General features: G+C 43.8%; 1 protein-coding gene across 6 annotated transcripts in view; it reads right to left on the bottom strand.

The window, feature by feature from the left end:
• Positions 1-24,555, bottom strand: part of CPS1 (carbamoyl-phosphate synthase 1) — a 105,213-nt gene that overhangs the window by 33,821 nt on the left and 46,837 nt on the right. For all 6 annotated transcript variants that reach the window (XM_064433633.1, XM_064433636.1, XM_064433634.1 and 3 more), the window contains 7 exons: positions 24,214-24,424; positions 22,964-23,162; positions 20,707-20,883; positions 15,694-15,812; positions 4,678-4,819; positions 2,916-2,981; positions 2,298-2,361 (listed from right to left, as the gene is read on the bottom strand). In XM_064433633.1, coding sequence (XP_064289703.1) covers positions 2,298-2,361; positions 2,916-2,981; positions 4,678-4,819; positions 15,694-15,812; positions 20,707-20,883; positions 22,964-23,162; positions 24,214-24,424 — 978 coding nt within the window. The remainder of the gene's footprint in view (positions 1-2,297; positions 2,362-2,915; positions 2,982-4,677; positions 4,820-15,693; positions 15,813-20,706; positions 20,884-22,963; positions 23,163-24,213; positions 24,425-24,555) is intronic.

The raw sequence follows: 24,555 nt of genomic DNA on the forward strand, positions 1-24,555 counted from the left end.
TGTGTGACAAGATATGTTAGAAATTCAGTCTGTGCTTAATTGCTGCCTCCACCACCTAGTCACAAACTGATGGCTGGCACAGGTCACTCCCTGACAGGCACATCAGTTTTTCCCCCCACTTCAAAACGTGCCTAAGCTTCAGTTAAAACCCCACAGAAAAAAAGAGGAAAATCAAATCTGAACTTGTATATTTCCAAGACAGGACACCAGATGCTCATTCAGTTTTTGTATTCCACTTCCACTACAAAGGTATTTTTATAGGCATAAGAAACCTCAAGTTTGGAACACAATGGTCATCTGGTGTCCTCATCTGACTGCTTCAGAGACAACCTGGGTAAACAGCTGAACAGCTGTTAAGTGTATTCCAAGCACAGCCAATAATGATCATATCCAAACACGGGAAGAAGTGAGACAGAAAATAAATAGTATTACTAGTAATGACTGTTAACCAGACACAGCTCCTCAGGAGACAATTGCTACATCAATACCTGCATGTTTTTGAACTCACTTCCACGTTTCAATCACATTGAGTCTATGTGCACACCTTAAAACTTACAGAGCGATCTGCTGGCCCATGCCAGTGGTGGAAATATATTTATACTGCTTTTAGGGCTGACAGACAAACAAACCCCCTTCCAGGACAGGAGAGCCTCTCCTGGAAGCAGGTGAAGAGCAAGGACTGCTGAGGCTTCATGTGTGCAGGAGAGATGTGCCAAAGCAAGCACTGAAGTTCAAGAGTGTGTAACTGCATTGACTCACATCATGTTTCTATTTGGCATATTAGCTTACAAGAAGTGTCAAAAAACCCACTTTGGTTTGAATAGTTTTCTTTCTAAATGCAAAATACAGCATGACTTTTGAAATGGCCTCACTTCCCTCAAGTATTTTTATTTCTTTGCAGAAGTATGAACATATTATTCATATGCAATATATTTTCAACTATTTTCAAATAAAATTCATAAGGGTTGTTTTGTTTCTTTTTAACCTAAAACTTAACTTTGACAAAGGAAATAACAAAGATAATGCCACATGCTTAACTTCCATCCAAATCATTTAGCCTCTTCTAACCTGGAAGAGAACACTGAGTTGATCCCACTGAACTCTGATTACAATACTGAAAGCATAGAGGAAAAGCACACTGCTTACTTGCTTTCAAAGGAAAAAAAAAAAGGGGAAAAAAAAACCAACTTGGCTGTTGCATCTAGGAAAATAATATTTTACAGCTACAAGTAATGGTTTCCTCTAGCAGCCTATTTAGTTACAACCTCTTCCAAAGGTGGTCTTGATGGATCTAATCAGAGCTGCAGAGCAGATGAGACCAAGAACAGACCTGCATGTAGGTGAACAGTGCAAAATGTATTCACACACATTCTATCAACTTGTGAAATACCATTGCCATCCTTTTCAATTTTTGTAGCCATGCCACACAGCCTGCTGAACAGCAGAATCATTCACAAAAAATGAGCCTAATCATGGAGTGCTGCTCCTGATTTCAGGCATCTCAACATTCATGCTGGAAACAGAGTTCAAAAAGACTTGTCCTACAAACAGTAACAGGAGTGCAGCATGTGACCTCTCCAATGCCAGCCAAGCAAATGGATGTAGTTTTCAATTCCAGCTTTCATAACCCACCCCCACTTCTGGGATATGCAGAGCAGAAATATTTCTGAATAACAAGCAATTTTTTCCTTGTCAATAATTGCAAGCTATTTGGAGAGATCCATGGAAAGAAAAAGTGAAAGTCATCACAAAGAGAATTCAGCAGTCTGTCTACCCAATATTCACAGCCACGAGGAAACTGTTACTCTGTACAATGATCTGAGTGGGTTGAAAGAAAAAACATTAAGAGAATTGCTTACACAAAAAGCAGCTGAAGAGATCAAAATATTTTCAGAGTCACCTACACTTACAGCTGTAAAATGCAGAGTGACAATATCATCATGAGCTGGCAGTAAACATATAAGATAGGTATGGGAGCAACAAACTTCTATACAAGGTATGATGTTCTCAAGACCTTAACATGTGAAAAAAGTGAGATTAAAAAAAATTCAGTAAAATTTTGTTGAAATCACAACTAAGTACCAAGTGAAAAGTAATAAAATCCTCCTGCTTTTTTCAGGGTGTGAAATGAAATCCCAAAGTATAAAATACAAACCTTCTGTTTGGAATTGATGTCCTGTGCACTGTGCTCTGTAGGGTTTTTTCACCATATGAGAAGAGGAACAAAGGAACCACAAGAATATCTGAAGAAGGCTTGAGGGGACAAGGAGAACAGAGGAGTTGTAACAAAGATTTACCTATGTGGTATGGTCCACAGCCCAACACCATCACTCCACAGTCATCAAATTTTACATCGTGTTCCTGGGAAGGGAGACAAAGGAGTCATTAGGATCTGTAGTCCACAGCACCTAACTCTGTGCTTTTCAGAATAAACAGTTTCTGGTGTTGAGCCCAAACCCAACAATGTGATCCTTCAGGGCCCCAGTCTGATCTTGCTCACTGCAGTGTAAATCAAGTGCAGCTCTCCTGGAATTAGTAGTGCTGCACCCAGACCAGAAGACAAACAGCTCCTCTAATATGGCTATTGAAGCAGCCTAAGGACCTGGGAAGTTTATATAAAAATAATGTTAAGATGAGTAAGGGAAATAGGACTTCTGCATTCCCAGAACCTACCTGTGCATGTACAGGTGATATGTGACAGCTCTTAACAACACAGGGGCATTAACAGTAAATGCACTGGATCAGCATTGGAGTGAGAGAAAGTTCCAGGCCTGCTCTAAGGGGATTTTATGTAAAGCCATCCAAAAGAATTGCTATGGAGACAGAGGCATCTGCAGGATTCCAGAAATAACATGGAATAGGGAAAAGAGATCAAAGCAGACAGCAATGGGACTGTTGTTTCTGAGGGTGCCTACCTGCCCGTTGTAGGTGACGTAGAGGTAATTAGTCACTGCTGGGTATTCTGCTGCCAGGGTGTCAATCTGCACAAGAAACAAACATGGATTGTGACTTGGCCAGTGCAAGATCTTTCCTACATGTAGATTTTTGGGTTCTTTTTCCTCTTTTCCTTTCTACTGCTGTTTCATTCCTATTATTTTCCCATCATATCTTTCCTCATAAGGAGGTGACCTGAACCATCCTGTGCTGTTGACATGCCTGGCCTTGCCCCAACCCTGCAGCCCAGTCAACACAGCCCTCTACTATCTCTTTCTAAGCTGCAGTTTTAGCTCTGCACCTCTTGGGTGAAACACCTACACAGCCCAGGAACTCTCCCCTACTTGCCAAGGCCCTCATTCTCCAGTTTGTGCAGCAGATTACAAAGATTCCTCCAGGTTTTCTGTTTTTTATAACTAGGCTGTCTGGAATCTTCAGACTCTACTCTTGACCCCATCTGACTCCACACTGAATACAAACACACACATAATACCACTTAGAAATCATGTGGAGTGGCAGCACAATTACTATGTGTTTATATTACAATACAAGTCATGTTTTGATAATTAAATGGTACACAAAGCAAGAGTGATTTTAAACCACCCTTTATATGTAGTTTTCAACAATTTCTTATGTAATTAAGTCACAAGAGAGCCCAGAAGAACATTTTGCCCATGAGGTTGTTCACAAACTATTTGTGTCAACTACTCCTGGCATGTTATACTTGGTAACCAGTCCATCTGGGTCACCAGCAACTGCTGAAGTTTCCTGAATGAACATCTGAAACATTTCTACAGAGACTACTGAACAGGGAACAATATGAAAGTAGCCTTGACATGAATTTTGATGTGCTATACCATTTAAAAATCTGTCCAAACTTCAGGCACTTCCAGGAATCCCCACTGCCTGTCCAAACCCTTGTGATTCATGGAGAATGTGACCTTACATCATTAGCACCGTGTGTCTGCCGCTCATTACTGTTGCTAATACTGTGACTTGTGCTTCATGGCTCCAGAAGAAACATATGCTTTGAAGGCACACAGGCAGGCACAAGCAGAATATGACCTTATTGAGTGAACCTTGGCACAAAAATCAATCCAGCACTGCAGTGCCATATGCAGCTGAAAGAACACAATGCAAGACCAGGCACGTTTCTGTGGCCAGGTGAGCCACAGAAGAGAAACAGCAGCTGGAGAACAGAAAAAGACTTGGCACCTCCACCTGGGCCTGAGGATACAAATGAGCTCTTTCAGAAACATACAGTGGTTTGGGGTTTTTTTATCATCTTTAAGGACAGAAAACCAGCTGGTGGCAGTTTAATACCAACATACCTTAAATGCACCTACTGACACTGCCATGAATACCAGATGAGCTCATTAGGCTCATGCAATCACAACGAATAGCAAACGAACCCATAACAATAGCACACTTCAAATAAAGTATTAGCCTGTAAAAATTTACTACCAAGAGCAAAGAAATGCGCTCTCCATGGTCCTAGCATGGTGGGCCAGCATTTTCAGCCTTCTCCTGAAGCCACAAAGAATTTGAACAAGAATATTCTGAGTGTCTCTTTGGGAATGTTCATGGCATGGCATTGATGCCTGCAGTGCAGAAGGAGCAGCCACATAGGTGGACTGTGTTCTTCTCACATCAACATCTGAACAGAGCCAGGGGTTTCTAGACACAGAGGTCTCCTGCCACTCTTGGAAGCCCCCACCAGGCCCAGGGATGTATCTCACATACCTGCTTCACCCAGGGCATTACATTCTTCCTCAGTCTCAGCTCACGGCACTGGACTTCAGTCAGACTCAGGCATTTCCCAATCTGCTTGTCAGAGAACCCCATCTGCTTGGCTCTCCTCAGTGTCTCCTCTGGAATTGTCTTGCTGGGATTAAATAAGAAAAACACCTCTGCATGAGGCCTTACAGCAATAACTAGAAGATATATGAGTGCTCTTGTCTCTAAACTGCATAAAGTTGCCATAGGATCATGCATGTGAAGGCAAAAAAAGGAAGAAGACTCAACAGAAAACATCTTTTTCACCCTTGGTGCCCCACACAAACACCTCTGTGGTAAAGTCTGCAGGCAGAAGTAAAACATTTACTTTCCCTGCACTTTTGAGGCAGGAATCAGTGACTCATGATGAGATCCATCAGGCTGGTAGAAGCTGACTGGGCCCATGTGTTAGTTTAGAAATTTTTTTTTAAAGTGACAAACTGACTGAATCCCCCATGTTTTGTCTCCTGGCACTGTCAGTGAGAAAGAAAGAAGGACTGGGTTTGGGAGTGGGGAGAAAGGTGTTCTAAAGGTTTATTTTGGTTCTCATAATCCTCTTTTAATTCTGTTAATAAATTTTTCCTTATACCTTTTATGTTTTTAGCCTGTTTTACCCTTAGAATGTTTTCTCCTAGTCCTTATCTCACCACATGAGCCTTTTAGTTTGTCTTTCCCCCACCTCTGCTCAGCTCTAACATAGGAGAATAAGTTAATGGTTTTTCATGGGTGCCTGGCTTCTAGGCAATGTCAAACCCTGACACCACAACAACTCTACGGTCATTCACCATTTCAGCCTCCACAGAGGACCTACAGGGATTAATTTTTTGGATTCAGTATCCCTACAACTCCATGCCCAAATTTTAATATCTCCCTTACATTCACCCTCTCAGCCTAAATTTTAAGCCTAGGCCTGACCAGACTGGGCTGGACCAATCATTATGTAGGTGCTTCCACCTCCTGCCTCTCACTGCAGCTGCCCACTCCACTCAAAGGCATGAAATTCTTGAAGCTCTGGGATGAGCCATTCAGAGGCATAACTGTGCCCTACCCTGTGACCACCGTGCTGAGCTGGGAAACACGCCCACAATTTGTCCCTACCAAGTTTTCTTTCTGTTGTTGAAGATGTTCTGGCCACCTTCTGAAATGGCCAGTCTTTGGAAAAAGCATCTCACTTCAGAGATGAATAGCAGAAATGCCCTTTAGAGGCTCACACACAAGGTAGGTTTTTCTTGTAGCAGTCTCAATAGACCCTTTCCCATACCTTAGTGTTGCTTCTTGCATTAGGCAAATGGAGACGGGGCATTGACCAGGGAAAGCAGGGAAACTTTTTGATTTCATATTTACAACCAGGGTTCTCAATACCTCAATACATTCTTGTTCTCCTGGTTCTGCTTTTCAGAAGTCCTAGTTTTTGTTGTTTATTTCAAACACATTGCTTTCCCCATGCCATTTCTGAAGATCAACATTTACCTGTCCATTTTGCTCTTCATTTTTTTCCATCTTCTCCATTCCCTCTTCATTTACTCTACTCTTTTCTCTTCTACTCTTCATCCCATTTTGTTTTGACTGCACCCTTATAGTTTCTTTCCCCCTCTCTTTCTAAGCTACCTTTTCTAAGCTTAGCTTTTGCAAAAACATTTTTAAAAGCCTGTATTTTTATCAGTACTACTTCTTTACATCTTCATTGCCAAGAGCACTCTTGCCTGCTCAATAAATCAATATTTTATGAGCAAGCAAGTTCTGAATAAGGAAAATGGAATGATTAACAAACAAGCCATTTTCCTAAATCAGAGTTTTTGAATTATGTCCTTTGCTCAACGGTATTTTAATAGAAATACTATTATTTTATTTGTGTGGGAGAAGACTGGTAAGACCATTTTATTGGAACATGTCAGGAAGCTGAAGCATTAAAAAAAAAAGTCATTGGACTGGATTTTCCACTCTGGCTTAGGCATGGAGCAGCTCTGTTGCCCTCTGTAAAGTCACTTTAGTACGAAACAGATGAGAGTCACACAAATGTCAAACCAGCTGTTCTGAGAGCAGCACTGGGAACCAGAAACTCCTGGGTTCAGACCCCTGGATAGACAGGATGTGTTCATTTTCCCAATGCCACCTCCCTCCTTGCCCTGGAGTTGCAAAGAGAGCACTCCACCTTCCTGCAACCAGCACTGGAGAAAGGGAAAGCTGGTGAAAATTTGCAGAAAGAAGCACTCACAGTAATTCCTCTCCTCTACACAGTGCCCCACCTTGACCCCACAAACAGCTTGCTCTGCCCTCAGGGGACTCCAGGCAAGAGCACCATCTACACCCTGGATCTACAACCTGCACCACATCACTGTTCTTACCCCACCAAAGCCTCCTCTTCCTTAGGGTCAGAAGGGAAATTGTGGCTGCCCCATTCCTCGAAGTGTTCAAGGCCAGGATGGACAAGGTTCAGAGTAACCTGGGCAGGTGGGAAGTGTCCCTGCCCATGGCAGAGGGTGAACAAGATGAGCTTTAAGATCTCTTCCAACCCAAACCATTCTCTGATTCAGTGAAAAAGTGCTGCCTAATCCAGCAGGCTGAGCTTCCCAGGTTTTGGATTTCCCAAAGTCCCACTTTGTGGCACGCCACTGTAGTAAAACTCATGGTTTCCATGCCCCAACACCTCCACAGAAACTCCTCCACTTCTTCTCAGCCCATTCTGCTCTGACCTCAGCTCTGAGGCAGGACTTCCTGCACAAACCATGAACACAGAACTGAAGGCACAGATGTGTGTTTTACAGAAGCAAATACAGCAAACTCCACCAATTCTCTGTCAAAACTGATGCTAGCAGTCACTGGCTATTAAGGACTCAGCCTCCTTAGAGTGAATGAGTAGACCTGATGACCCCAAGAAAATGAGCCTCTTTCTGAGCCGTTTACTCCCTTGCCCTCCTTCCCTTCTGCCTCAGGAACACACATAGCTGGCTGTCATTTGATTACTGTCAGAGACAGCAAATTGCCTTCATTTGCAGCTTGTTTTCATTCCATTTCTTGTATCTCATTATAACAATATCATTCACTGTCACCCTCCCTCCCAGCTGGGATGGTAGAACAAAAGCAGTGATTATTTTGCACCATGATTCATTTGCCTTGGGCTAGCAGCTTAAATTAGGTTAGGCCACTTACTAATCCATGCAGAAAGGTAACTAGTTTTTTTACAGGAAAACCAGCATGCAAAAGGGAAAAGACAAGTTCCTAGAGGGGAAATAGAACCATGCATTTTTTCCATGCACTTTTTCCTCTGGTGGTCCTAAAGCATGATAGAAGAAACGAGCAGAATTGGTCCATCATGTTTAATGGGAACTGAATCAGAGAATTGCAAATCCTCAGCACTGGTATGAAAATTAGGCTGGGTCTCTACATATGCTGGACACATTTTTGTAACTGAATAATTTCCATTTACTAATCTTAGTATTTTTTAGCATTTTAGTCTCAGCTTTCATGGAAATAATATAAAAACATGCTAACAGTATGATAGGGTGATGCTTATCTTACAGACAGCAAAACAGACATGCAGAGGTTAAGGGCTGACAATTTTTAAGGGGCAATTCCCACTTTGCTCAGAGACAGCCCTTTAGACAAGCTAGAGACACTAAAGCCAGCAAGAGCAGAATCAGGCTGATCTCTGAATATTTGACAGCAAATAACCCTTCAAGCTCACCAGAAATCCAGCACTAAAAGACAAAAATTCTCATTCCTGGATACACCAAATCACATGACCCAGTCTTACATCAGTGCCTCCCACTTTCCCCTGGAGCATCACTTACTTTTCCTACACAGAGCAGAAAGTCTTCCAAAGATTAAACCCCCTCACTGGCTTAGAATCAATTCTGAAAGGAGGGAAGAGTAAATGACCATGATTTCAGACTTCTACAATGCTCCTCTTCCTAACATTTGCCTTTGCAACATGAAAGTGAGGAGTTTTAGGGCTTCAACCCCAGACAATTAGACTTTTCTACAATGGCATGATTATTAAATGGTTGTTCACTTCCTCAAAAAACTGTAGTCCTCTGTTCATTTTGCAGTTTATAAGCAAAACAAGTCTTTCCCCAACCTTGCTTGTGACTGTTTCTGCTTCCAGTGTTGATTTCTAGTTGCTTTTAATTTAAAATTCCACCCTGTCATCTTTGGAACTCCATCCACTCACTTCTTTGACAATAAACGATAAGAGAAAATGGAATAAATTCTGCTTAATGAGGAAATTTTCACCTGGCACAGAGAACCTGGGTAAATCTATTAACTGACTGGAGGAACACTGACAGCATTGAAATTATCAGGAGACCCCTGCTCACTTCAGCAGAGCCCTCTCTTCCGCTTGACCAGCTTTCACCTGACCCACCAATAAAGATGCCAGCAGCAGAAACACTCTTTTTGTCTCCCAGATCAGCCTCTGGTTCTTTTCAGGTATGTTGCCAAGTTTATACCCATGTAAATGGGTCTTGATCAAAAGGATCAGGACTATTTTGTGAGCTGAGAGCCACAGCCTGAGCTGGGAGCATTTGGGACACAATTACAGTGTGCTGTGTCCCAGTTAACATGAGCCCTGCAAGCTCACAGGCTCCTCCCTGCCCCATCCCAGAAGCTACAAATGTGGCTTGGATATGCACAGAGGAGCTGCAAAGGTGAGCAGCTCAGCCCACAGGTCTTGCACTTAGCTCCTCCCAAGTCTGAAGGGATTTAAGCCCAGATTAACTTTAAACCCAGTTTCACTGTAGCAAGCAGAGTGGACCAAAAGTAAGAAGTGCTGGAAGAAAAATGCATTAAGTCCAGTCCTGAGAGAGCTCTTCCTTTCTCAGTAGTCATAGGCCTGCAGGGTTTCAAAACCCTGCTGAATTTCAGGCTGAAATTATGTACAAAAGCATCTTCTCTCTTGTTTCCTCACTGCCCTGCTCTGCTTCAAGGTTCCTAGTGGTTTCCTTGATTATTTCTGATGTTTTACAAGATTTTCAACATGTTACAATTAAAATAATGAGATCACGGTATAAATTCTCTCCCTGCTCCTCTTCTCAAGGAGACAGACTGTTACCAGTTTTCTCCTCCTACAAAACACATGAGATGACTGACAAAAAGATATCAAAGGAGTGTTTAAGGAAGCAGGAGCTGTAAACCAACAAATCTCATTCACAGAGCAATTGTCACTCCAGCTCTCTGCACCTTTAACATTCTGGTCCCTGGGCTAATAAATCTCATTGTGGACATCTTGATTTAAGTAACATGAACCTCACACTGTGCCCTAAGACCTGAATGACTCACTCACAAGATTAAGTGAGCTAAAGCAGCAGCAGCTCACACCAAAACACAGCCAAGAAATGGGTTGTAGATGTTTCCTGAAAACCTATTTTCTATCCCTGGTAAAAGAGAGCTTTGAGGTCTTTGCTGGGATGCCATGGTACAGACTGCCCTGCTCCTAGCATTGTAATACTGATTTCATAGGCTCCCCAATGGCTTTTTGAGGCAATGCCTGTATATCCTCTGCATCAAGGAAAACATACATATTGCATTTTCACAAATGTACAGCTGCTTTGGAAGAAAATACAGCTGCAAAATTATTACCAGTGGCTCTACAAGACAAATAGAAAGCATCTTATGTTAGATCCACACAAAGCACAAACAACAGTGCTGAATAGCTGCTTGTATTTTATTCTCCTCATGTACTGCATTCTGAACTTGTTCCCAAGCCTTTCCTGCCCTACAGTTCACAAAGAAGACAAAAGTAATCTTTCCAGTTAGCTAGAGAGGAGCACTACAAATATGTCAGGGACAGCTGCTCAAACTGCATAAATCAGCACAGCCTCATTTCCCATCACTGCACCTGCTCTGCTGGATGTCCACACAAGTGCTGTGTGCCACGCCTGTCCCAAAAGGACATGGGTCAGCAAAAACTCTGCTGAGAAAAGTGGGGGTGCAGGAGACCCTGTGAAAGAGCCCAGGTTATTGATGGTCTGAGTGTCCCTCGCTGCAGTGCTTCCCAGCTCACCTGCTGCTGCCAGCTTTTCATTCCAGCACCTCTATTTCTGTGCCTGCTCCACCACAGCCAGGCTTCCAACAAACAGCTTTCAAAGCACACCTTGCAGGTACCCAGGGACACGGGCTCCCAAAAGGCCTTTGCAATAAACACCTTGTCCCATGGGTAACTGAGCAGAGCACCCAGTCTTTCCCCTTTATTAGCCCATGTCTTTTTTGAGAATGGTGAGAGTGACAGTCAGGACTGCACTTACTCCTTTCAAGCACACAACAGGCCAGGAGGTATTTCCTCACAACACCCACAAAGCAAGGACATATCTTCCTTGAAAGCAAAGCTCAATGGCATAAAATTATCAAAATATGATTAGTGCCATAATTTCCCCCTGTTAGCAGGCTGGCTAGTTCAGTGTCTGCCAAACAGATGATTTGCTGTTTCCATTAAGGTTAATTTGAAGAGTTGACATTTCAGGTGACAGAGTTCAAGTCACTGCACTGCCAGGCTGTCTTTGAGACTTTGCAAGCTCACCATCTCTGTGCTTTGCTCTTCACAATGGTGGTTTATTATACTCCTCTTTCCTCAATTGAATTCTACTTTACAGCCTTTAATAAACACTGAAATGCTCCTCTTTGGGCAATGTACTCACTCTTCTGTCTGCTGAAAGATGGCTTTCCTGGGTTTTACTTGGATTTTCTCCAGCAGTGAACCTGACCCGACTACCTCTACCTTTCCCCCATCCCTAGCAGCTCTCAAGTGATGGCAAATACAATCAATTGCAGGTTCCACTGCTACAGAGATACCTAAGTGACTTAGGAACACGAGTCCTATTGATTTTCAACAAGGCTTTTGTCCCCATGTCACTTGGGCCTAAGTGGTGATTTCACCATAGCTGCCTACCTCTTTACCTCTATTTAATCATGTTTGTTGACATTCTCCTTGCACACAGCCACTGTTTTCAAGGATCCCAAAATTAGGAACAAATAAAAATAATCACAGCTACATGCAAACAAATCTTCACTACAAACAGTCAAAGAACAGATGTAAATTCCAAAAGAGGTTTTCCCTTGCACCTAGGCCTAGTCAAGTATGCCTTAGAGGTTTCTTCTAAGCCTTCCACCTCTTTCATGAGCTGTCAGTGGGATGAAAAGTCAGTAGGGTCTCTCCAGGCCCTTTTCCCCATTTTCACTTACAGGACTGGCAAGGCCAAACCTAGGGAAATAATTCCCAGATAATAGCACATCCTAATGCACTGCCACTGCTTCATACAGCATCACCTATAATGTACTGACAGCATGGGATGGTGCTTGCTCTTTCCATGTGAACATGTACAAGTGGTTTTATTTGTTTCTGTGCATGGTGGGGAAGGTTGAAGTTAAAATTACACTGCAGGTATAAAAGGTAATTAGTCAGACAACAACAACAACCCCCTCAAAATGTAAGTTTCCAAAAAAAAAAAAAAAAAGTAAGGTCACAGGAGAAACAGAAGAGGCACATGTTTGACATGTCTGTGGTATTGTTATTCTCACAAGTATGCTCAAAATAGCTTTCTTTTCCCAATTCAACTCGGGCCATTTGCTTTGCTGCAGCCACATCACATCTCTGAAACAACTACTTCTCCATCCTAGAGAGTCCAGAGGCAGAAATGGAACCACTGCTGCAACAAGACAGAGCTATACAGTCCCACCCAGCAGCAGACCAACTCTTCTCTAGAAAAAAGTTCAATGGGACAAAGCTAAATGGGGCAGAGGGTGCTCTTCCCAGTCCCTACAAAAGTTGTCTTTGCCTCTACACCCCAGAGAATGCACAAATATTTATAGGGCAGAAGTTTTTCCCTCAGCACTGCATTATCCCACAGAGCCTCTCACAAGTGTAAGCAGATCCATTGCATGGATCAGTGAGATTTTCTGCTCACCTCTGAATCCCTGCACGTGGCAAGGATGCAATGCAGCATGTGGTGTGTGAGAGCTGCTTCCTGAACTGCTCTCAAAGGCCTTCACCTGCCTCTGATCCCCCTTCCCCATCTGTGTGTCACACCCACTCATTCTAGCTATTAATTTCCTCTTGGCAGAGACCAGCTCCTTGTTACCAGTCTCTACAACAGCTCTGCAGGGACCAAATCAACTTGTTACTCCAACTGCACTCAAAACCTCACTGCAAAGAATCCCCAAACCAGCACAGAGACAGAAAGGAAGGGGTGGATCCATCCAAACAGCCTGTAACCAGCAGCAATGCCCAGGAACAGGGCAACTACTCCTGGTTCTGGTAACTGTACTCTAACAGAAAGATTTAAAGCAGTGATGGCATCAACCCTCATTCTTTTCAACTGGAAATTATTCTGTAGCACAGGTAGAACCCGTGCCAGGCATGCTGGGGACTGGAAACAGCTGGCTGCAGGAAGAGCACATGTGTGCCAAGTCTCATCTGCATCACTCAATTAGCTTTCCCCTGGCCATGGCAGAGATCTGTTTCCTGATGTGGCTCACTGGACTGGCCTCTTAGTTCAAGTCCCAAGTGTTTTTCCCTGGATCTTTGCCTTTGTGCCTTCAATGTAATGCAGCTGGACAGCCCATCCCCTCCCTCCAGTGCTGGCTGGGAGGTAAGACAGGTTTCTTACAAAAGTGTGAGCAATTCTAGTGCAGTGAAAATCTGCACTGATGAGTGAAGGAGGGTAAGATACTTTAGATGTTCAGCCTGGAAAAGGGAAGGATTCAGGGTGACCTAACTGCAGCCTTCCAATAAAGAAAGATGGAGAGAGATTTTTAAAAGAGCATGGAGTGACAGTGATGGCAAATTGATTTCCACCTTTTTTCTTTTATATATTACCTGTATTCTTCACACATTTATTTTTAGCTCTGTAGCCTATCACAGTATTTGTAGCTAGTATTTTACCTACTCTATTAGACAGAAAGACAAAATAAATTCCCCAGCAGCTCCAAGCTGTGGGTCCAAGGTTAGATTCTCTGCAAAGCCATATCTCTGACACATTTTCATAAACAAAATTTAGTACCTATCTAAAAAAGACAGGCAATTTGAAGAAGGTTGAACCAGGGGGGAATAACCTCACTACTTATGTCTCAAATTGGAGATTCTTGTCAGATATGCTAATTTGCAAAACCTATAAAAATTGTATACATGTTATGCTGTGTGTGCATCTCTGGTGTTTTCCACCCAGTGAATTGTGCATCTAAGGATCCTTACAAAGATAACCCCTTTTATCACCCTAACTGTATCTGGCTCATGCTTTTAGGGCAAAAAAAGGCAACAGGATGAAGGGGAAGAGGCTCACATGGCCAGAAAGAAGATTTAGATTAGCTATTACAAAAAAATTCTTCCTTGTGGGGAAGGGGAGGCCCTGGCATTGTTGCCCAGGGAAGCTGTGGCTGGCCCTGGATCTCTGGAAATGTCCAAGGGTGGTGAGGTCCTGGTACAGGGTGCACAGAGAAGCTCTGGCTGCCCCATCCCTGGGAGTGTCCAAGGCCAGGCTGCACAGTGCTTGGAGCAGCCTGGTGTAGTGGAAGGTGCCCCTGCCCATGGCAGTGGGCTAGAACTAGATAATCTTTAAGGACCCTTCCAACCCAAACCATTCTGTGATTCTATGATACCACCCACGATCTGATTTGAATTGCAAGAATCCACTTCCAAGGGACGCAGTACTGCTTGTGTCTGGTAAAAACGCAAGGCTGGATACTGTGCAAGGGCTCTCTGCAGCAAGCTGCCTGTACAGCCTGCTGCCTGGGCACCACAAGGATGAAAAACTGTGTAGGATGGTACCACCTACTGCTCACTGGTCCTACAATCACCTGCCACCCATTGCAGAGAAGGGAAAAGCACATTTCTCTGCCACCCATTGCAGAGAAAGGGAAAGCAACCTCAGGGATATAGGAGGGTTCAGGAAGATCAGCCTCTGTGGAGTGATGCTGGATTTATACAGCTGAGGATGCAACCAGCCTCTGGGGCCTCATTCCAGAGCATGCCACTCAAACAAGCTCAAACTGATTCTGGATATGTTGTTTTTGCCCCTCAGAAGTTGCACATACATGTTTAAAAGGCCAGATACAAATGCCATGTGACATAGATGTTAGAGCACAAAAACTTCTGCAGCCAAACAACAGATTTCTGCAAATAATCACATTACTCCTTTTCTTCCACATTTATTTTTGTTTGGCTCCAGATCCCGCTTGTTCAGGGTGCAAGGGCAAGCGAGAGCTGCTCAATTAAAAGCAGGGATGTGGCAGGTGAAATCAGGAGCGGCTCAGATCTCCCTGTCTCCACTGCGCTCCCAGTGCCATCGTGTGGTGACACGAGTGAGCACCACGGATACCCGAGGCACAAAAGCCAACAACACTCGGCCAATAACTCAGCAAGGAGGCTCTCCAAGCCTCGTAAAACATGAAGGGAAAGCTCAAGTCAGCAAGAGTCTGAACTGAAATATAGCTCACTCCTTTAATTTACCGCTATCTTTCCTGTTGGCTTTTATATGGTCATTTTTCTTGAAGGAAGAAGATTTATATTTAAATGGATCTGGAAGCATAGGTGTTTGAAAGCGTGGTACAAAAGCAGTACTAACACATATTGCATGATCACAGCAAAGCAGAAAAGCTTAAAAATCAATAGTCCAGGCTGGAAATAAAATGCATTGTATGTGACCCTCAGGTGCAGTAAGTCAGGACAAGTCCAGTGCTGAGTTTGAAAGGTAACTCCATCCTAGGTACATGAGTTACTCATCACAGGCCATCCACATTCCCAGTCTTAGCCTCAGAGATCCTGAGGATTTTCCATAATAAACCATAGCTTCCATAATCCAAGGAGCTATTTTACCAAAAAGAGTGTGCTCAAAAACTTCTGCTGACTGAGAATGTGAACTGGGTTTTAAGACAACACTGTTTATTCCAAGCACTTGAATCAACTTCTCAGCATTGACTGCATCTATGCTTACCACAGGTTTCTGAGCAGGATTACCAAAAGAATTGCTGTGTCCTAGGACAAGGCTTTTTTACCTGTTCAGGTCCTTTAGGATGTTCTCCATGTTGGAAATGCTGCGCATCTTATACAGGAACCACTTGTCAATGGCTGTGAGCTGGTGAATGACATCCACGGGGACTTCATCCTCCAAGGCCTGCCAAAAACAGGACAGCACCAAACAGCCCCTTTAACACACTGCACAAATACAGGTCTAGTCTGCAAACAGCTAGCAGCAAGTATAGATAATAAAGAAAAAAAGTTATGTAGATCAAGCTGTACAAATCAAATGTTCATCTACCTCCTGACCTTGTCTCCTGCAGCAACAGAAACTGTGCCCCATGAGGAGTGCAGGGAGGCCCCAGCCACTTCTCCCTGTGCTCTGGTTCCAAAAGCTCGCTTCTCTTTCTGTGAGAGAGGTAATTTGCTTTCCACAGGACCAGCAGCCAGACAAGCTGATGGCAACTGGGCTGGGTGGCCACTGAGAACGTGCTCAGCTAAGTACAGGGAGCCACATTCAGGCTGCAGTGACCAATCCTCCATCTGCACACCTCTCACCACTCAAGTTGCCTAAATCTCAGGCCCACTGCCAACCTCCTAGCTGCAAACGTAAAACAGGAAGCTCCAGATTCTCAGCTGAGAACATTTTGCTTTGGAACATAAATCTTGATATACCCTTGAAATACAGGACTGAATCAAAGCCTGTGGCCTTGCATCACCTCTGAAGCAAGGCAGAGGCAGGTCCTGGGTGATGCTTGCAGCTACAGCACAGCTCTAGGTTCTCTCACTCTACCTCAAAATAATGTGAAAACCATTCACATTTCTCTTCTTTCTTGCTGGGGTTATTGATGGGGTTTTTTTAAATCAATTATTTACAGCTATGAGGTAAAAAAGAATCCCACAGAGATATTATTCATAAGACAATGAGTTACAAAACATCATAATATTAAAAAACCCCAGCACCTCAGAGAGCCCTCAATATGATGTATCTTCTATCAATGCAATTTCTCGGGTCTCACCAGTGGTGTACAGTTACAACTCTCCTGACAAAGCAACTGTAATCAACCATAATGATAATGCCAGCACGGTATCTTTGCTGAGCTAAAGTAATCAGGCTCATTAATTTCTTACCATGCTTAATTGTTTTCTTGCAGGGCAGCATCCCTGGAACAAAGCCAGAGCAATGCCATTGAAGAAAATTCCAGAATTAATCCAGGAATGAGCTTGGTCCACTGCACCCCAGCATTATTCCCCTAATTTACAAAATCTGGGCAACAATGTTGGTACCATCACCATGGGTTTTCAGCAGTGGGGAGATCTTCTGCCAGCTCAGAGAAATGGTTCACTCCAGAGAGTGAAGTGGACAAGGGATGGGTGGCAGCTCTCTGCAAAATACTGTCACCACCTTCTGCCTTTCCTAAAGAATTCCCAGTAAGCTCTTGCAATTATCCTATTGCTCTGAGAGGTGATAACTGCTCACTGGAATTTCCTGTGGTGAAAACCGCTAACACGTGTTTTTTGCTCCTTTAGAGTACCCAGGCACATACCAAGTCTTTGGTACACTATTGGTATGAGGCAACTGGTAGGGAGTCCTTCCCATCCTGATTCTTTAGTGCTTGGAGGGTGAGGTCACATTAGTGGGATGTGAGCAGGTCTTTTTTCCTTTCAGGTCCATCTATTTTTACAAAACACATGCAGACTTGCACATCTTCATGATCTCCAGTGCTCAGTCAATGGTCCCTGAGCCACACATACACAGGCAGCATGACCATACACTCTTAAGCTGGTTAGAACACTTTATTTAGAAGTCCCGGGGAACTCCAAAGAAAACTGAAAAAAATTTATCCCTTCCACCCATTCATCAGAGGAGGGGCAGAGAAAAGCAACCATGTTCATCCCTGTTGCATAAATCTGGAGACAGATACAAGAGTGAGTTTGCAGACATTTCTTGCTCCCTATCACCACACTCCAGGGGCAAATCAGATTTCCAGGCACCTGTGTAGAATTTGCTCAGGGAGGCCCTGAACTCCAGTGGATTTCCTCTCTTCCAACCTACATGAAGGAGTACAGCCAAAACCCACCATGGAAGCAGGAGGAGAGAAACACAGCAGGACAGAGTTCTGCTCAATTTCAAGAGCATCCCATCCAGTAGGAACTGGGGCTTACAGGACTGCCTTCACACCAAGAGCCAGGGAGCAAGCCTGGCCTCCAGGCCAAGCAATGAAGGGCAGCTCAGCTGCCTAGGCTTTATCTAGGGACAGCACCCTTGTTGCTTCAGTTCCATCCTGGCTCCTCACCAAAGAAAGTATTTAGCTGCCTGTAGACAGCAACACAAGTGCAAACTGCACATCTGTAGTGTGGACAGCTAGGAGACCAGGGCCCTGGTGTGAAACAGAGCATGCACCAACTCCACAGCCTAAGCCTTCTGAGGCCACTTGTACATAAACTTAAAAGCAGCAGAAAACACCTGACACAAGCTGAGCATCCCTGCTCATCAGGCTGTTCCATCCTTGCAGCACTCCCACTCTAGCCAAGGAACAAGTCTCATCTATGTCAGCCTCTCTCCTGTGCCTTCTTTTACATGACAACAGGGAGCCCCATTACAACAGCAATAGCTCTGAATGGCAGCTGAACTCCCTTTCCTTGCACCTGAACAGTTGCTGTTGTCATCATCTAACAGGCAAAGGAGAGAGAAAAAGTAAAAAAGGTAAAAAGCCTTGGAGGGCTGACTAGTGGGGAGGAGAGGAGAAAACATACAAAATATAACAAAGGTCCATCCTGTTTCAAATGGAGCTGATGGCTAGTGGGGACTTACTGTTGGCTTTTTAAAGGTCAACAAGCTGGGAAGGGATTTCCATGCAAACAGCCCCAGGTGCCAGCAGCACCTCTTACTTGTACTGCTTGCCTCAGTTATTAATGGGGATAAATTTGTATACTGTGCTGGGCAGAGGCAACTCTTTATAAGGCAGGACGTGCTTTTTCTAACAGATCCCAGTGAAAATACCAGCAGCTGGGAACACCCAGTGTTCAGTGGGACCCAAACTCACCTTCATCTCCCCAGATGCCCTGTGTTAACATGGGTCTAATTTTAATCTTTCATAAAATCTCTCTGAACCACTCAGAGACTCAAGAAGGAAGGTTTTTCTCTCAGTCACAAGAAAAAGGCTGTAATAAAGACCAAACACAGCTGCTGGAGGATGCAGACATGCACTTCCCAGCTTGAAAAACAAGAGGGAACAGCTGGACAAGCCACACATTTATAAAACACTTTCTGATTTTTCTTCAGGCCATTTATAAGAGGAACAGCTAGTGAAAACCTTTTAACTAACACAGCACAGGCTCAGCTCCTCACTCATGTGGAGGTGGAACGAGATGTACCTACACATGAGCACAAAGGGCTTAAAGACTCCACCACACAAAGTCAGGGGCACAAAAAACAGTAATTGAGCATTCCCTGCCAGGAAGGTTTGCAATCTTAGAAAAAATAAAATCAAGCCATCCAGGTAAGCAGGAGCTGTAAAAGACAGCTGTGCCCTTCTCTTCATAGAGGGTGTGGACATATGGAGATGTTACCTGCAGCAAAACCAAAGTATGAAATTGCACCTACCTTCTAAAGTAACTAACCCTACATTTACCACATGACAAACACAGGCAAACACTGAGAAGATAAAGGTAGAAATAAATTTGCACCCAAGTCCCCTTACAATAAGACTCCCTCTTCACAGGCACCTTCAAGGCTGAAGTGATTTGACCAGTGTGACAGGAGAGGGGTCAAAAGAATGCTACAGGAAGCTAAGCTGGTTTTGAAGAACAGGGGATTTCTTGTCTGTGAAAATTAACAGAGTTGTGTAGTTCTTTTAGTTTCAAGCCCATACCATTCCAACCACTGCAAGTAGACAGTGCTCTCACACACTGTAGTTTGCCATTCTTTATCATCCTTAGTTTCAGCTCTCAAAAGAATCTTCATTTATTCCTTTGTAATTTGCAAAACTGACTAATTTTGACTGGCACTTACACTGGTATAAAACAGGGCTGAACACTAGCCAATGCTCAACAGACAAATTTCATCTCATAGGAGAGGAAAGTGATCCAGGTGTCCACCAGCACCCAGATATGAACTAAAGTAACAGGACACCAGAATGCACGTGATGCTGAATGCAGTGAGCACAGGCTAAGACTGTACCACCAAAAGGCAAACACATTGCCTGAACATGGAAGATGCAGAAAGCAAGAATCCTACTCAAAGTGCTCCCAGTGAGCTTGACAGAGGGAAGCAAGGGAATGAAGAACACTCAGCCTTTATCACCTCAGTTGACCTAATCTTGTAGCTCAAATTCAAGGGACGTAGGTATCTTAGATTGAAAGATGTTCGTGGGGGTGTGTATTCTATTTGCCATCTGTCAGAGGTGGGGCAGTTCCCTTTATCTCTTCCACAGCCAATCCTCCCTCCAGGAGATCTCTCCTGTTCATGGCCACTGAGTGTCCCTGCATGGCTGATAAAATTCCTCAAACCACTGGGAGATGCTTTGCCCAGGGCAGGAGCCAAGCATTCCTAACTGGATAGAATCTGACACTGGGAACACCACAGCAGCCTTTGCCCACTGCATTCCCACAGTAGCAGCTTTCTTCTCCACTGCATTCCCAGAGGAAGAGCAGGCCCATCTCCAGCACCCCTGGAGCTCCAGAGGAAAACTCCACCCTTCTACAGGATCCCTACAGAACCACAGCTGGCACTGCAGGAGGGCTGAGCCACCATGGAATGGGACTGCTGACACCACCCTGAAACTCAGGGGGTCAGGTCCTATTCTGATTCTGTCAGTGGTTTGTTTTCTTTTTTGTACTATTCCATTTGTATTTTTAATTTTCCTAGTAAAGAACTGTTATTTCTATTACCATATCTTTGCCTGGGAGCACCTTCGTTTCAAAATTATAGTAACTTGGAAGGAGGGGGGTTTACATTTTCCATTTCAAGAGAGGCTCGTGCCTTCCCTAGCAGACACCTGTCTTTTCAAACCAAGACAGAAGGTCAAGGTCTTTCTATCTTTTGTTACCTTGGCTATTGCATATATCCGAGTGCTGGATGGCTCAGAGAGCTCCTTGTGGAGATCCACAGTGGCTGGCCAGGCTTTATTCATAGGCAGCTGTGAAACAAAGCCATCCACTGAGGGGTGGCACATCCTCAGGGCCTTTTGGAAGCTCTCCTCAAACGTGCGTCCGATAGCCATGACCTGTAAGGGAGAGCACATCCACATGAGCCACAGTGAGCCAAGCCTGGCTGTGCCCTGAGCAACAGGGTGGGGAGAATTCCAGCCACAAAGACAAGCACACACACAGATGGCAGCCTTGGGACTCCTCCCTAAGATAGTCCTGCTGACTGAGCCTTGGTAGCTCCACTTCTAGATCTGACTTTGCTCATGGTATCAGTGGGGAGCTCCAGACAAGTGACTGGTTGGTTTTTTGGTTTTGGTGGACTATTGCACTTTTTGTTTCCATTTCCCTGTCTGTAACACACAGGAGAATGCTGCTCTCCTCTGTAAACTGCTTTAAGGGAAGCACTCTGGTAGACGGAAACATTATGCAGCAGCATGGGTATAGTAATATAAAAGAATATTTCTGTTTAACAGCCTGTTAGAGATAGAAATTCACAGTGTGAATTTTAAGGTTCAGGAGAAACCTGCTCCTGCTTCCTTTAAATTACATTTAACAATAACTCTCCCCTGTGAGGGTTCTCTTAAATGATTACTCCTCCTTGGCGTAGCAGCACTGAAGGGGTTTCCCTCCTTCAGTCCTGACACAGTATCTAATAAGAAAACAAGCCTTCTTGTCTAGAAATCTGTGAGGTAACAGAGCTCTTTCTCAAACTTTTACATTTTTATTTCCCAGTGCAGTGAGACCTTAACAGCAGAAAAATCTTCTCAAATACAATGCTGAAAAATGTCAAAAGAAAAAATAACATCGCTTTCTCTTTTCTCACAGCTCCAGGCCCACTGCCCAGCACAACAGAGCTCAGAAAAACCAGACCAGAGCATACAATTAATAAAAATGCAGTAGGTGCTGCGATCTGGCTTCAAGTTCAGGCCTGGGGAGATGACTGTTCCATACTAATAGAGTGGCAAGAAACTCTTTGCTTCAAAGGCTCCATCTCCTACCCACAGGTCCTGCAGATTAACATTCTTGCTCAGTTCCCCCACCAGCTGCAAACTGCATCCCTTGGGCTTCTCCATCCCTGCTTCAGCTCACCTGCCCTGTTAGAGCACTGACTCTCCCTGTATCTCTATCCTGCCTGGAAAAGGACACAGGTTCAGGCACTTCTGTGGCATATCAACACGGGAAGGACTCAACATCTCCTTCTGCAAATGTCTATGGCCAGGAAGTTCCACAGCTGATGGTGCAACTGTATTTAGGAACTCCAGTTCTACAGAACAGTCCCAAAACCCCTAAGCAGAGAGGGTTAACATCAGGAAACATCACCTCAATGAAAACAAAAAACCCATCTCATTACCATTAAAGCCAAACCTGCCAATGGAAGATCAAATTCTAATTAATCTTTCCAGTTGTGATGAAGGTCTCTTGTTCAATGACAAAATTATTTTAGGAACATCTTGCATGTCAAATTAATTTAATAAAATAACTATTTGAAAAGACAACTGAAAAAATACACAAATAATTATTTTACTTTGGTAGCTGATATGTAATTAACTAATTAATAGTGGGTAATTTAGTGATTTTGTCTCATTTTCCTCTTCTTAAAATATGGTCTGAAAATACTGTTACTGTCCAGACATCTTAAAATCTGATGTAAGAGACTTCATCTCTAAAAGAAATCAAAACTTGAGAGCAAGATGACAATTCGTGTTTGGATTTCAAGGGAAGAAACAGGCTGACATCTGGCATATGGTTTCAACACAGAGGACAAATAATTCAGGAAGAACGGAAAGCTGTAGCTGATGGGCACCACTGAAAATATAAACACAATACTACTCCTGAAATTGTACTGTAATTAACCACCACTACAGAACCTCAAACTAAAAAAAATAACTGAGAGCCCTGCAGTGAGTGTTAGGAATGAAGTCAACCCCAGGTGATCCATAGTGATCTCTTCCTTTAGGAGTCAAACCATATTGTGATATCCAACATTACACAGTCCTAACTAATTTCCATTAATTATAGTATTGGATAAAAATAATTTGAGCTTAATATATATTCTCCAATTCATTCGGTCCTTGAAGACAGACACTCTGAGGGTTTCCAAGTAAGAGAAATGGCTTTCCCAAGTGGTGGAATGGGAGGTGGGAGTCTTGCACTTGCCTCTCCCACACTCTTCATGGAGCTCCCAATCCGGTTGGAAGTGTGCTGGAAGCGGTCCAGATCCCAGCGGGGTATCTTGGTCACAATGTAATCCAGGCTGGGCTCAAAGCAAGCAGAGGTTTTTCCTGTCACCACATTCTTGATTTCTGGCAAGGGAATCCCCAAGGCAATTTTGGCAGCAATGAATGCTAATGGATACCTGTCAGAGAGGACAAGTAGAGAACAGTAGGGTGGAAGGAACTTTGCGTTTGCAAATCCCAGGAGTGGATCCAGATGTGAGCTGATCATCCCTCCTCAACACAAGGGAAGGCTCCTGGTGCTCAAGTACAGCAGGACCCACCCAGCCTCCTACCTCAACACATTGCACAGCTACCTCCCTAGATCTGGGACTTGTTTTTTTATCCACCATGCCACCCCTTTCAGTAGCTGTCACGTCCACAGATATGTTTAGCTGCAAGTCTGTCATCGAAAAAGAAAACAATCAAACACCCACTGTCCAACAACATGGTTTATATCCAGCCTGCTATGGGTCTTAAATAACCATAAGAGTTGTTGAGAACTGCAAATTAGAGATTAATTTGTGCCTCTCAACAGCATCTGCAAAGTGCAATTAAGAAGCCAATTTTTAAACAGCCTGCTTTGACCATCCTTATCTTGATTAGTTTATGATTAGCCAACAAAACAAAGGCAGCTAGCAATGCCATTTGCATCAATCTGACAGACAGCTCATTAATAACTCTGCCCTCTGGGTCCCAGAGATGATTTGCAGCCAACATATGGATACAGTGGATGTGCTTGGCAAGGATTAGGCTCCCACACACACACCTCCTGGGAGCTTTCCCATTTGTAGTAACAGCATCAGCAGGCTGGAATGACCTGGAGGGCTCACTAACCCCACGCTCCATCTCCCAGCAGGACCAGCTCTCCAAGGGTCAAACCTAACAGATGCTGACAAGAGCTGTTCATAGAAGCTTCCCATGCAGAAATCTGTACCTTACTGACCTGACTGCTCCAGAATTCTCTCTGCAGCCATCTTCAGTCTTCCTTGATGAAAATGTGGGCTACACCACCATGTTTTAACTACATGGACGGCAGATGCTGCAATTGTTTTTCCTTGTAGCTGTCACTTATTTAAATAATACATTGATCCAAATCCCTTCTTGTCTCTTTCTGTTCTACTCTCCTCATTTTTTTTCTGTTTATTCATTTGTTTGTTCAGGAAGATTTTGGTTTTTTAAAAACAATCTTACCCTGTTGCCTTGGAGGCCAAAGCTGAACTTCTTGAGAGTCTGGCATTAACTTCAATGACGTAGTACTCCAGGGAAGTTGGATGCAGAGCAAACTGGATATTACACTCTCCCACAATGCCCAAATGTCGGACAACTTTGATGGCACGATCCCTCAGCATCTGAAACTCCTCATTACTGAGTGTCTGGCTTGGAGCCACCACAACAGAATCTCCTGTTTGTCACAAGGTAGCAGAGAAGGCAATGAGAAGCAGCTCAGGAGCAGCAAATTGTGACCACACAAGTCACTGCCTTTGCTAACCCACTACCAGTAATGACATTACCAGAGATTACAACTTGTGCATG

The sequence above is a fragment of the Passer domesticus genome, chromosome 10 (genome assembly GCF_036417665.1).
Source record: "Passer domesticus isolate bPasDom1 chromosome 10, bPasDom1.hap1, whole genome shotgun sequence".
Lineage (NCBI taxonomy): Eukaryota > Metazoa > Chordata > Aves > Passeriformes > Passeridae > Passer > Passer domesticus.